Consider the following 10,933-nt stretch of genomic DNA (forward strand, 5'->3'; position numbering starts at 1 on the left):
TGCCGGCCGCGCTGGCTGTGTCCCCACAGAGCGGTGGCTCCTGCGTGTGTGCGGTGCTGGCCACGCCACGGCCACGCGGTGCCAGCTGTGCCGTGTTCCCGGACGGCCGCCCGCCACCCGTGCCAACCGCGTCCCCGCCGCCCGCTCCTGGCTGCGTCCCCGTCGCGGCGGCCGCGCGGAGCCCGTTCTCCCAGGCCGCGCGCGGGAGCCGGTGGGAAGGGGGGGGATGCGCTGAATGCTGCATTGTTGCGCGGGGTTGGAGTCACAGATAATTACCTCAATTAGATACAATGGCAGAGTAATAAATACAGGCTTAGCGGCTCCTTCCCCACTGCGGCTTCTCAGATTAATCCAGCCCGGGCGAGCGGAGCTGAAAGGAGTGATGGACAATTCATTAAAGGCGCCCAATGCGGCACAAGGCACCCGTGAAGGCCGGCGTTAGCCCCCGGCGGCTCCGGCTTTGTCCCGAATTGTTCGTCTCGGGCATTGGTCACCTATCGCGGAGTGGGTGACGGCGACGGTCCCCCCGGGCCTGGCATGCCCGGGGATTAGAGGCCAGGCCTGCCACGGTTGCTGGGCGCGCTGGCCCCGCGGCGGAGGAATGCGGCGGCTGGGGGGGGCGGCCGGACAAGCCGGGCGCTGGCGGGATGAGGGCCCGCGTCCACCGGAGGCGAGGGGAGACGGGACGGGGCTGCGGCCCTGGCGACGGCTACCGGGGAGCAGGATGGGGATGGGGATGGGGATGGGGAGCAGAATGGGGACGGGATGGGGAATGGGATGTGGACAGGAATGGGAGTGGGATGGGACGGGGAGTGGGACAGGGATGGGATGGGGAAGGGATGGGGAGTGGGATGAGGAAGGGGATGAGGATGGGGATGGGGTGGGATGGGGATGGGATGGGGACAGGGATGGGGATGAGGTGGAGATGGGATGGGAGTGGGATGGGAATGGGAGCGGGGATGGGGACAGAGATGGGGATGGGATGGGGAAGGCATGGAGATGGTCCTGCATGGGGTCTGGTGCCACCCGCCACCCTCCACAGCTGGGCACGGTCCCATCCATCTGTCCCGTACCCCTGGGCACAGCTCTGTCCCTCTGCCCTGCACCTTTGGGCATGGCTCTGTCCCTCTGTCCCACACTTCTGGGCACTCCCCTGTCCCTCTGTCCCGCAACCCAGGGTAGACCCCCAGCGCCCCAGCCCTGCCGGGGGTCCCATCCCGCCGCAGGCCCGGCTGGCGGCCGCCATCCAGCTGTTTGCTGGCTTTCCCAGCTGTGCCGGGCTGGCGCGGGGCGGGATGCCTGCTCCCTGTCCCTGTCCCTCTCCCGGCCCCGGCGCTGCCGCAGCAGCTATTTCCAGCGCCCGGGCGGATTTGTCCAAGCCGGGGAGGTCTGCAGGCTGCAGCCGGGCGCCCGCCCCGCAGCCGGGGAGCCCCTGCCCGCCTGGGGGTCGCGGCTGCCCGAGGTGCCCGGCGGTCACCGGCGTGCAGGAAAAGCTGAGTAACAGAGGTGACTTATAAGAATGTCATTATCTATATTCCTGACTCGCTACCGCAGGAAAACAGGCTATTTCCATGCCCTGAGCGTGCGCAGAGCGGAGCAGGCAGATAACTCCCAGCTGGCGGGAGATGCTCCCAGGGTTATTTCGGGCTGTGTTCCTTTCCAGTCATTTTTTTCTCGCATTTCTTTATTTTATTTCGCCACGCCAGGCTGTGTTTTTACCTTGGCACAGACAGCGGGGGCCCCCGGGGTTTTTCCCCCCCCCCTCCTCCGGGTCTAAACATCAACTTTTCCACTATCGGCCCCGGGAGATATTTCAGGCGGTGGCAGCGTCATCCGGCAGCCTTTGATCCCGTGGATCCCCAGGGGCCCCGCGAGGTTCCCGGCTCCGGCCGCGGGGCAGCCCAGGCTGGGGACCCCCGCTGCGGGTGGGCACCGGCGGGACGGGGGGGTCCCTGCCCGCTCTCCGTGGCTGGGTGTCACCGTGGCCCTACGGTTCGCCCTGTGCCAGCCGCGGGGACGGGAGCTGCAGCCCCTCGCTTTGCCTCGCCCCGTCCCCAGGGTGCGAAGTCACGGTGCGGTGGGTGCATGGGGGGTTCTGCGCCCACCCCGAGGGGATGCCCACCCCGAGGGGATCCCCGAACCAGGGGGACAGGTGTCCTGGAGCTACGTCCACCCACGTGGGATGCTCATCCCAAAGGAAAACCCATTCCAGGAGGATGCCTGTACTAGGGGGGGTGCCCATCTCAGTGGGATGCCCAACCCAAGGGGATGCCCACCCTGGTGGGATGCCCATCCCAAGGGGATGCTGATACCGGGGGGATGCCTGTACTGGTGTGATGCCCATCCCAGTGGGATGCCTATCCCAAGGGGGTACTGGTACCGGGGGGATGCCTGTACTGGTGGGATTCCCATCCCAGTGGGATGCCCATCCCAGCAGGACAGCAATGCCAGCCGGGCACCTGCCAGCCACGGAGATGCCCCTTGGCTTTTCTCCAGCTGCAGCCAGACCCCACGCAGGAGTGTGGGGCTGCACGTGGGGCCAGTGGCCAGTCCCGGCCCCCCAGCCCCGGCCCCAGTAACCTCGGTGGCCTCCCCGGCCCCCCTCCTCCCCCCGAGCCGAGGGGAGCCGTCAGCCCCGGCCGGGAGCGGTGATGGACGATGCTCATTCCCTGTCTGCCGTCTTCTACCTCCTGTGGCCGCTCCTGACGCTCGGCCTCGGCGGCACCAGCCCCACCAGCCCGGCAAATTCCAGCGCCGGGGATGCCGCGGCCCAGGTGCCATGGTGATGGGCGCCCTGGCCATGGGGATGGGCGCCCCGGCCATGGGGAGCGGTGGCGGGGACGGCTGGGCTGGAGAAGGGCACGGCGGAAGAAGGGGGTCCGTGGGGAGGGGGTGTCGGAGGGGAGGGCGGAGGGAAGGACAGACGGACAGACGGCTGGACGGGCTGGTGGGTGTGGGATGGATGGAGAGGGGATGGACGGACGGACGGAGGGGATGGATGGACAGATGGAGGGGATGGACGTGGGCAGTGGAGGGCAGCTGGGGGGTTGGGGGACATTGCTCCCCCCCCCCAAGCTCGTCCTCTCGCTCCCCCAGCCCCCCAGGAAAGAGTCGGGCCAGGACTGATAAAAATATATCCTTTATTCCTCTCTAAAGGCTATCAGTGAAACCTGTAACAAAGCATTATTATTATTAATGATTATTAATTGTTTTTCTCTTTACTTATAAAAAACAGGGCCTGGGGCCAGCGAAGCGCGGGGAGGGGTGGCAGCGTCGAACCGTCCACAATAAATATTTTATTTACAGCGCGAAGGGGACCCCCCGGAGCCGAAGCAGCCGAGGGGCGGCCGGGAAGACGCGCGGCACCCTGCGCACCCAGACCGGCTGCCGGCCCCGGGGCGGGGTGGGGGGGGGTCCCCAGGTCTCAGCCACCCACCCACCCATGGGCGCTTGCAATCCCACCCGTCACGGGGGGTGGCACAGACCCCCTCCGGGGCTGGGGTGGGGGGGGACGGACCCCGGTGGGGGGTCACAGGCACTCGTGCAGCACCTGCGTGTTGGTGCAGTTCAGGCAGCTGACGTGGCAGCACCAGTGGAAGGTGCAGTTGCAGCGCTCGGTGACGTGCTGGGTGCGCGTGCGGTACCCGCGCCCGCAGCACAGCAGCTCGCACCCGTCCAGCCCCGGCGAGGAGCTGTTGCAGGAGCGCCCGGCTGTCCCCGCCGTCCCCGTCTTCCCGCTGTAGGTGCAGAAATTGGGCGACTTCTCGAAGTAGACGAGGTCGTGGGGCGAGGGGGGTTTGTGGGCCGGGTTCTCGGGCTCCAGGTGGTGCAGCTCCACCCGCGACGCCCGGTTGCTGCCCTTGTTGCCGTAGATGACGCGCGAGGCGCCGTCGAAGCGGTCCTTCAGGACGTCGCCCACGGCGCGGAAGGTGGGCAGCCGCATCCAGCACGTGCGGACGGTGCAGGAGCCCGACATGCCGTGGCACTTGCACTCCTGGCGCATCTCCGAGAAGACGGTCTGCAAGTTGGGGGGGGGAGATGTGGGGCACCGCGGGCAGCCGGAGACCCCCCCCCCGGGGGGCACCATCCTCCCGCACCCCACCTCCCCGTGGCACCGCGGCACGCTCAGCCCACCCAAAGCCAGGTGGGAAACCCCTCTCCCACAGCTCCCGATCCATGCGCGGGGACGGGCTGGGGGTGTCTGTGGCCGTGCCCCCCCCCCCCCCCGGCGTTGCCCGCAGCCCCCCGCGCCCTCACCATGCGCCCGGCCTCGTTGTTGTGCAGGTTCATGAGGAAGCGCAGGTCACGGCCCTTCTCGCTGGAGTCCACGAACTCCCTCCCGAAGAGGCGCCCGAAGTCGATGTTGTCGCTGCAGCCCCCCCAGTGCCAGTCGGGCCCCCCCGGGCCGCGGCGCCGGTAGTCGCAGGTGCAGGACTCGATGGAGCCCTCCGAGCAGGACCGGGCCACCGAATGCGTCACGCCGGCGCTGGTGATGGCGAAGATGAAGGCCGTCTCCCGGCAGCCTGCGGAGGGGAGCGGGGACCTCAGGGACAGCGAAGGGGGCACCCACCGGCACCCCCGACCCGCAGCCACGCCGGGCTGGGGACGGGCTGGGGGTGGCCGGTGACGCCGCGGTGCTTTGCGACGCCTCCCAGCTCGACGGGGGGTGCGACAGAGGGGTTCCCCGGGGGGTGAACCCCCCGCGCCGCCGCCCCGCGGTCTCACCCCGGTTGACGATTTTGCCGAAGACGTTGGGGCCCGGGGAGGTGGGGCAGTTCCAGCGGCGGTTGCGGAACTGCCACTTGCACTCCTTGACGGCGGTCTGGAGGCCGGCGCTGACGCTGTGCAGGACGCCGGGGTTCTGCCGGATCAGCTTGCGCTGCTTGCGGCTCAGCAGCTGCAGGCTGGGGTCCAGCACCAGCTGCACGTTCTTGGAGTCCGTCAGCAGGTTGGTGGATGAGGCCACGTTGATGATGCCCCTGCGGCGCCCGGGGGTGGGGACAGCAATCAGTAGGGGGGTCCCCCCAGCACCCTGCTCCCCATCTCCACCCCCGCTGGCTCCTCTCTGCGACTGGAGAATCCTCATCCTCCAGAGCCCCGGGGGTCGCAGCCCCGTGTGCCCTCCCGCTCGCACCTGCCGGCCCCAGCCCTGGCTACGGGGCAACCACCGCCACGCCGGTGCTGGTGTTGGAGCCGGTGATGGTGGCAGCCCCGCTTCCCGCCTGCCCCGGTGCCGGTGATGGTGCCAGCACCACTCCCTGTCCACCCTGGTGCTGGTACTGGTGCCAGCCCCACTCCCCGCCTGTCCCGGTGCCGGTGCTGGTGCTGGTACCAGCCCCACTCCCCGCCTGTCCCGGTGCCGGTGCTGGTGCTGGTACCAGCCCTGCTCCCTGTCTGTCCCGGTGCCGGTGCTGGTGCCAGCCCCCCTCTCTGTCCATCCTGGTACTGGTGCTGGTACCAGCCCTGCTCCGTGCCTGCCCCAGCGCTGGTGCCGGTGCCTGTCCTGGTGCCAGTGCCAGTGATGGTACCAGCCCCGCTCCCTGCCTGCCCCGGTGCCAGAGCTGGTGCCAGCCCCGCTCTCTGTCTGTCCTGGTGCTGGTGATGGTACCAGCCCCGCTCCCTGCCTGCCCCGGTGCCGGTACCAGCCCCACTCCCCGCCCGCCCCAGCGCCGGTGCCGGTGCCAACCGCGCTCCCCGCCCGCCCCGGTGCCAGCCCCGCTCCCCGCCCACCCCAGTGCCGGTGCCGGTGCCGGTGCCCCGCACTCACCACCACCGCCCGCTGTTGTTGACCGCCAGGGTGCTGGAGCGGGAGGAGAGGGCCAGAGCCCAGAGCGCCCGCAGCGCCAGCCCCAGCGCGGCTGCCCGCATGGCTCCGGCCCCGCAGCGCGGCTCAGTGCGCGGGCGGGCGCCCGCACCCGTATTTATGGTGCCGCGGAGCCCCCGGCCCGGCCGCTACATCCACGCGTGTTTCCGGGGGCGCGGGGCGCGGGGCAGGGCAGGCGGCTCCGGGAGCGGCGGCGGGGGGCACCCGCACCGGCACCGGGAACGGGACCGGGAGCGGGCTGCAGCCGGTGCCCCGGGGCGCGGCGTCGGGAGCGCGGTGCCCGCTGCTCCCCCGGTGCTCGGCGTCGGGGCGGTCGGGGCGCGGGGGTCCGGGGCCGGTGCTGGGCGGTACCCAGGGGCCGGTGCCCGGTTCCCGGTAGCTGTCCTGGCTGGGCTCGGCTCGGCGCGGCGGGTGCGCAGCGCTCAGCACCCGGGAGCATCTTCCAGCCCCTTCCCTCTTATAGGGGCGGCGCGGAGGGTCCCCGGGGGCCGGTCCGCCGAGCGGGGCCTCCCCGCGTCCTCGCCCGAACAATGGGGAGCGGCGGGGCCGCGGGACCGAGCGCGGAGCGGCGGCGCCGGGCCTGTCCGTCACGGCACGGATTAACCCGGCGGGTGGCTGCGCCCCGGGACCGGAGCCCGGCCGGGGCGGGGGGGGGGCCCACACGGTGTACCGGCACCGGCGGGGGGAGCCCGGGGCAGCTCCCGGGACGAGGAGGAGCAGGGCCTGGAATAGCCCGGGACGAATCCAGGAGCACGGGGGGAGCGGGGGCCGGGGATAGCCCGGGAGCTCCCAGGACGGGATGGGGATAGCCTGGGATCTCCGGGAACCAGAAAGGGATAGCCCGGGATCCCCCCGGACGGAATGGGGATAGTGCGGGGTCTCCCGGGACTGGACAGGGATAGTCCCAGATCCCCCAGGACGGGAGGGGGGGGTGGAGTGAGGGGGTTTCCAGGGACAGCCCCGGGCACACGGGGGACCTCGGTCCTGGGACAGCCCGAGGAAGCCATGCCGGGACACCCGGGGTCGGGGGGGACAGACGACTGTGAAGCCCCGCTGGGTGGAGGCACTGTCGGGGCTGCGCTGGTGGCCGGTGCTGCTCCGGAGCCCATGGGACCCTCTCCCGGCCCTGCCGCCGCCGGTACCGGTCCGTGCCCGGCTCGACAGGGCGGCCGCGGCCTCTCGCCGCTCGGGACCGGGCTGACCAGGGCTGTCCCGGGATGTCCCAGGCCGTCCCGGGCCAGACCGGCTGTGGAAGGGGCCCAACCATGGGCCCCGCGCCCCGGGCCCCCCCGCGAACGTGCCTGTGGGCGGCCATGGGGTGTGCAGACCCCGAACGTGCGAACCGGGGTGTCCCGGGGTGCCCGGCCTGGGCCAGCACCGAGAGCGGGAGGAAGGGATGGACCGGGAGAGAGGGATGGAGAGGAGGAGGGAGGGAGAGAGGGAGGGGGGGGCGGATGGATGGAGGGATACAGGGAGGGAGCGATGGACGGAGGGATGCAGGGATGGATCCCAGTGAACACCCCAGGACCCTAGTGAACACCCCAGGACACAAGCGAAGACCCCAGAACTCCAGTGAACACTCCAGGACCCCAGTGAAGACCACAGTTCCCCAGTCAACACCCTGAGACCCCAGTGCAGGCCCCGAGATCCCAGTGAACACCCCAGGACCCAAGTGAACACTCCAGGACACTAGTGAAGACCCCGAGACCCCTGTGAAAACCCCAGGACCCCAGTGAACACCCCAGGACACCGGTGAACACCACAGGAACCTAATGAAGACCCCGAGACCCCAGTAATGAGCGCAGGAGCCCAGGGCACACCCCAGGACCACAGTGAAGACCCCAGGACTCTAGTGAAGAACCTGAGACCCCACTGAACACCCCAGGACCCTGGTGAAGCCCCCAGGACTCCAGCAAGCACCCCAGGACTCCAGCGAAGCCCCCAGGACACCAGCAAAGCAGCCCAGGACCCCAGCGAAACCCCCAGGACACCAGCGATAACCGCAGGACCCCAGCGAGCACCCCAGGACTCCAGCAAAGCCCTCAGGACCCCAGCGAGCACCCCAGGACCCCAGCACAGCACCCAGGACCCCAGCACAGCACCCAGGACCCCAGCGAGCAAGCCAGGACCCCAGCGAGCACCCCAGGACACCAGGAAAGCCCCTAGGACCCCAGCAAAGCCCCCAGGACCCCAATGAGCATCCCAGGACCCCAGCAAAGCCCCCAGGACACCAGCACAGCCCCCAGGACTCAAGCAAAGTCCCCAGCACATCAGATGGCACCCCAGGCACCCAGCAAAGTCCACAGGAACACAGCGAAGCCCCCAGGACCCCAGTGAGCACCCCAGGACCCCAGCAGAGACCCCAGGACCACAGCGAGAACTCGAAGACCCAAGCGAAGACCCCAGCACACCAGTGAAGCCCACAGGACCCTTGCAACCATCCCAGGACCCAAGCGAAGCCCCCAAGATACCAGCAAAGCCCCCAGGACCCCAGCGAGAACCCCAGGACCCTAGCAAAGCCCCCAGGACCTCAGTGAAGCCTCCAAGATCCCAGCAAGCAGCCCAGGACCCCTGAAAGCCCCAGGATTGCAGCGAGCACCCCAGGACCCCAGCGAAGGCCCCAGGACCCCAGCGAGCACCCCAGGACCCCAGGAAAGCCCCTAGGACACCAGCGAGAACCCAAAGACCCTAGCAAAGCCCCCAGGACCCCAGCAAAGACCACACGACCCCAGCGAGACCTCCAGGACCCCAGCGAGCACCCCAGGACCCCAGCACAGCACCCAGGACCCCAACGAGCACCCCATGACACCAGCAAGGTGCACAGGACCTCAGCGAAGCCCCCAGGACATGAGCGAGCATCCCAGGACCCCAGTAAATCTCCCAGGACCCCAGCGAAGCCCCCAAGATCCCAGCAAAGCCCCCAGGACCCCAGCGAGAATCCCAGGACCCTAGCAAAGTCCCCAGGACCCCAGTGAAGCCTCCAAGATCCCAGCGAGCAGCCCAGGAACCCTGAAAGCCCCCAGGATTGCAGCGAGCATCCCAGGACCCCAGCGAAGGTCCTAGGACCCCAGCGAGTAGCCCAGGGCACCAGCAGAGACCCTAGGACCCCAGCAAAACCCCCAGGACTCCAGCGAAGACCCCAGGACCCCAGCGAAGACCCCAGGACTCCAGCAAAGCCCCCAGGACCCCAGCGAGCACCCCCAGACCGCAGAAAAGCCCCCAGCACCCCAGCAAAGACCCCAGGACCCCAGCGAAGGGCCCAGAACGCCAGTGAGAACCCTGGGACTTCTGCAAAGACCACAGGACCCCAGGGAAGTTTCCAGGACCCCAGCGAGAATCCAAGGACACCACTGAGCACCCCAGGACCCCAGTGAAGCCTCCAGGACCTCGGCGAGCACCACAGGACACCAGCAGAGACCCCAGGACCCCAGCGAAACCCCCAGGACTCCAGCTTAGGCACCAGGACCCCAACAGAGCCCCCCGGACACCAACAGAGCTTCCAGGACCCCAACTGAGCCCCCAGGACCCCTGCGAAGACCCTAGGACAACAACAGAGCCCCCATGATGCCAGCGAAGAGCCGAGGACACCAACAGAGCCCCCAGGATAACAACAGAGGCCCCAGGACCCCAACAGAGCCCCCAGGACACCAGCGAAGATCCCAGGACCCCAACAGAGCCCCCAGGACACCAACAGAGCCCCTAGGACCCCAGCGAGCACCCCAGGACCCCAACAGAGCCCCCAGGACCCCAACAGAGCCCCCAGGACCCCAGCGAAACCCCCAGGACACCAGCGATAACCGCAGGACCCCAGCGAGCACCCCAGGACTCCAGCAAAGCCCTCAGGACCCCAGCGAGCACCCCAGGACCCCAGCACAGCACCCAGGACCCCAGCACAGCACCCAGGACCCCAGCGAGCAAGCCAGGACCCCAGCGAGCACCCCAGGACACCAGGAAAGCCCCTAGGACCCCAGCAAAGCCCCCAGGACCCCAGCAAAGCCCCCAGGACCCCAATGAGCATCCCAGGACCCCAGCAAAGCCCCCAGGACACCAGCACAGCCCCCAGGACTCAAGCAAAGTCCCCAGCACATCAGATGGCACCCCAGGCACCCAGCAAAGTCCACAGGAACACAGCGAAGCCCCCAGGACCCCAGTGAGCACCCCAGGACCCCAGCAGAGACCCCAGGACCACAGCGAGAACTCGAAGACCCAAGCGAAGACCCCAGCACACCAGTGAAGCCCACAGGACCCTTGCAACCATCCCAGGACCCAAGCGAAGCCCCCAAGATACCAGCAAAGCCCCCAGGACCCCAGCGAGAACCCCAGGACCCTAGCAAAGCCCCCAGGACCTCAGTGAAGCCTCCAAGATCCCAGCAAGCAGCCCAGGACCCCTGAAAGCCCCAGGATTGCAGCGAGCACCCCAGGACCCCAGCGAAGGCCCCAGGACCCCAGCGAGCACCCCAGGACCCCAGGAAAGCCCCTAGGACACCAGCGAGAACCCAAAGACCCTAGCAAAGCCCCCAGGACCCCAGCAAAGACCACACGACCCCAGCGAGACCTCCAGGACCCCAGCGAGCACCCCAGGACCCCAGCACAGCACCCAGGACCCCAACGAGCACCCCATGACACCAGCAAGGTGCACAGGACCTCAGCGAAGCCCCCAGGACATGAGCGAGCATCCCAGGACCCCAGTAAATCTCCCAGGACCCCAGCGAAGCCCCCAAGATCCCAGCAAAGCCCCCAGGACCCCAGCGAGAATCCCAGGACCCTAGCAAAGTCCCCAGGACCCCAGTGAAGCCTCCAAGATCCCAGCGAGCAGCCCAGGAACCCTGAAAGCCCCCAGGATTGCAGCGAGCATCCCAGGACCCCAGCGAAGGTCCTAGGACCCCAGCGAGTAGCCCAGGGCACCAGCAGAGACCCTAGGACCCCAGCAAAACCCCCAGGACTCCAGCGAAGACCCCAGGACCCCAGCGAAGACCCCAGGACTCCAGCAAAGCCCCCAGGACCCCAGCGAGCACCCCCAGACCGCAGAAAAGCCCCCAGCACCCCAGCAAAGACCCCAGGACCCCAGCGAAGGGCCCAGAACGCCAGTGAGAACCCTGGGACTTCTGC

The 10,933-nt window shown here is 68.8% G+C and overlaps 1 protein-coding gene across 1 annotated transcript; it reads right to left on the reverse strand.

The window, feature by feature from the left end:
* Positions 1-3,529: 3,529 nt before the first annotated feature.
* WNT1 (Wnt family member 1) lies at positions 3,530-5,868 on the reverse strand. The gene is made up of 4 exons (XM_075445652.1): positions 5,768-5,868; positions 4,726-4,979; positions 4,258-4,523; positions 3,530-4,018 (listed from the first exon to the last, which is right to left on the reverse strand). The coding sequence occupies exons 1-4, from the start codon at positions 5,866-5,868 to the stop codon at positions 3,530-3,532; spliced, it is 1,110 nt and encodes a 369-aa protein (XP_075301767.1).
* Positions 5,869-10,933: the final 5,065 nt, after the last annotated feature.

Source organism: Opisthocomus hoazin, chromosome 32 (assembly GCF_030867145.1).
Source record: "Opisthocomus hoazin isolate bOpiHoa1 chromosome 32, bOpiHoa1.hap1, whole genome shotgun sequence".
NCBI classification, from domain to species: domain Eukaryota; kingdom Metazoa; phylum Chordata; class Aves; order Opisthocomiformes; family Opisthocomidae; genus Opisthocomus; species Opisthocomus hoazin.

Excerpts from the sequence above, each read along its gene's own strand:
- WNT1 (XM_075445652.1), bottom strand. The coding sequence starts at position 5,868 with ATGCGGGCAGCCGCGCTGGGGCTGGCGCTGCGGGCGCTCTGGGCTCTG. Across the intron at positions 4,524-4,725 it reads CGGCAAAATCGTCAACCGGG|GCTGCCGGGAGACGGCCTTC; the intron begins GTGAGACCGCGG and ends TCCCCTCCGCAG. Across the intron at positions 4,019-4,257 it reads ACAACGAGGCCGGGCGCATG|ACCGTCTTCTCGGAGATGCG; the intron begins GTGAGGGCGCGG and ends CCCAACTTGCAG.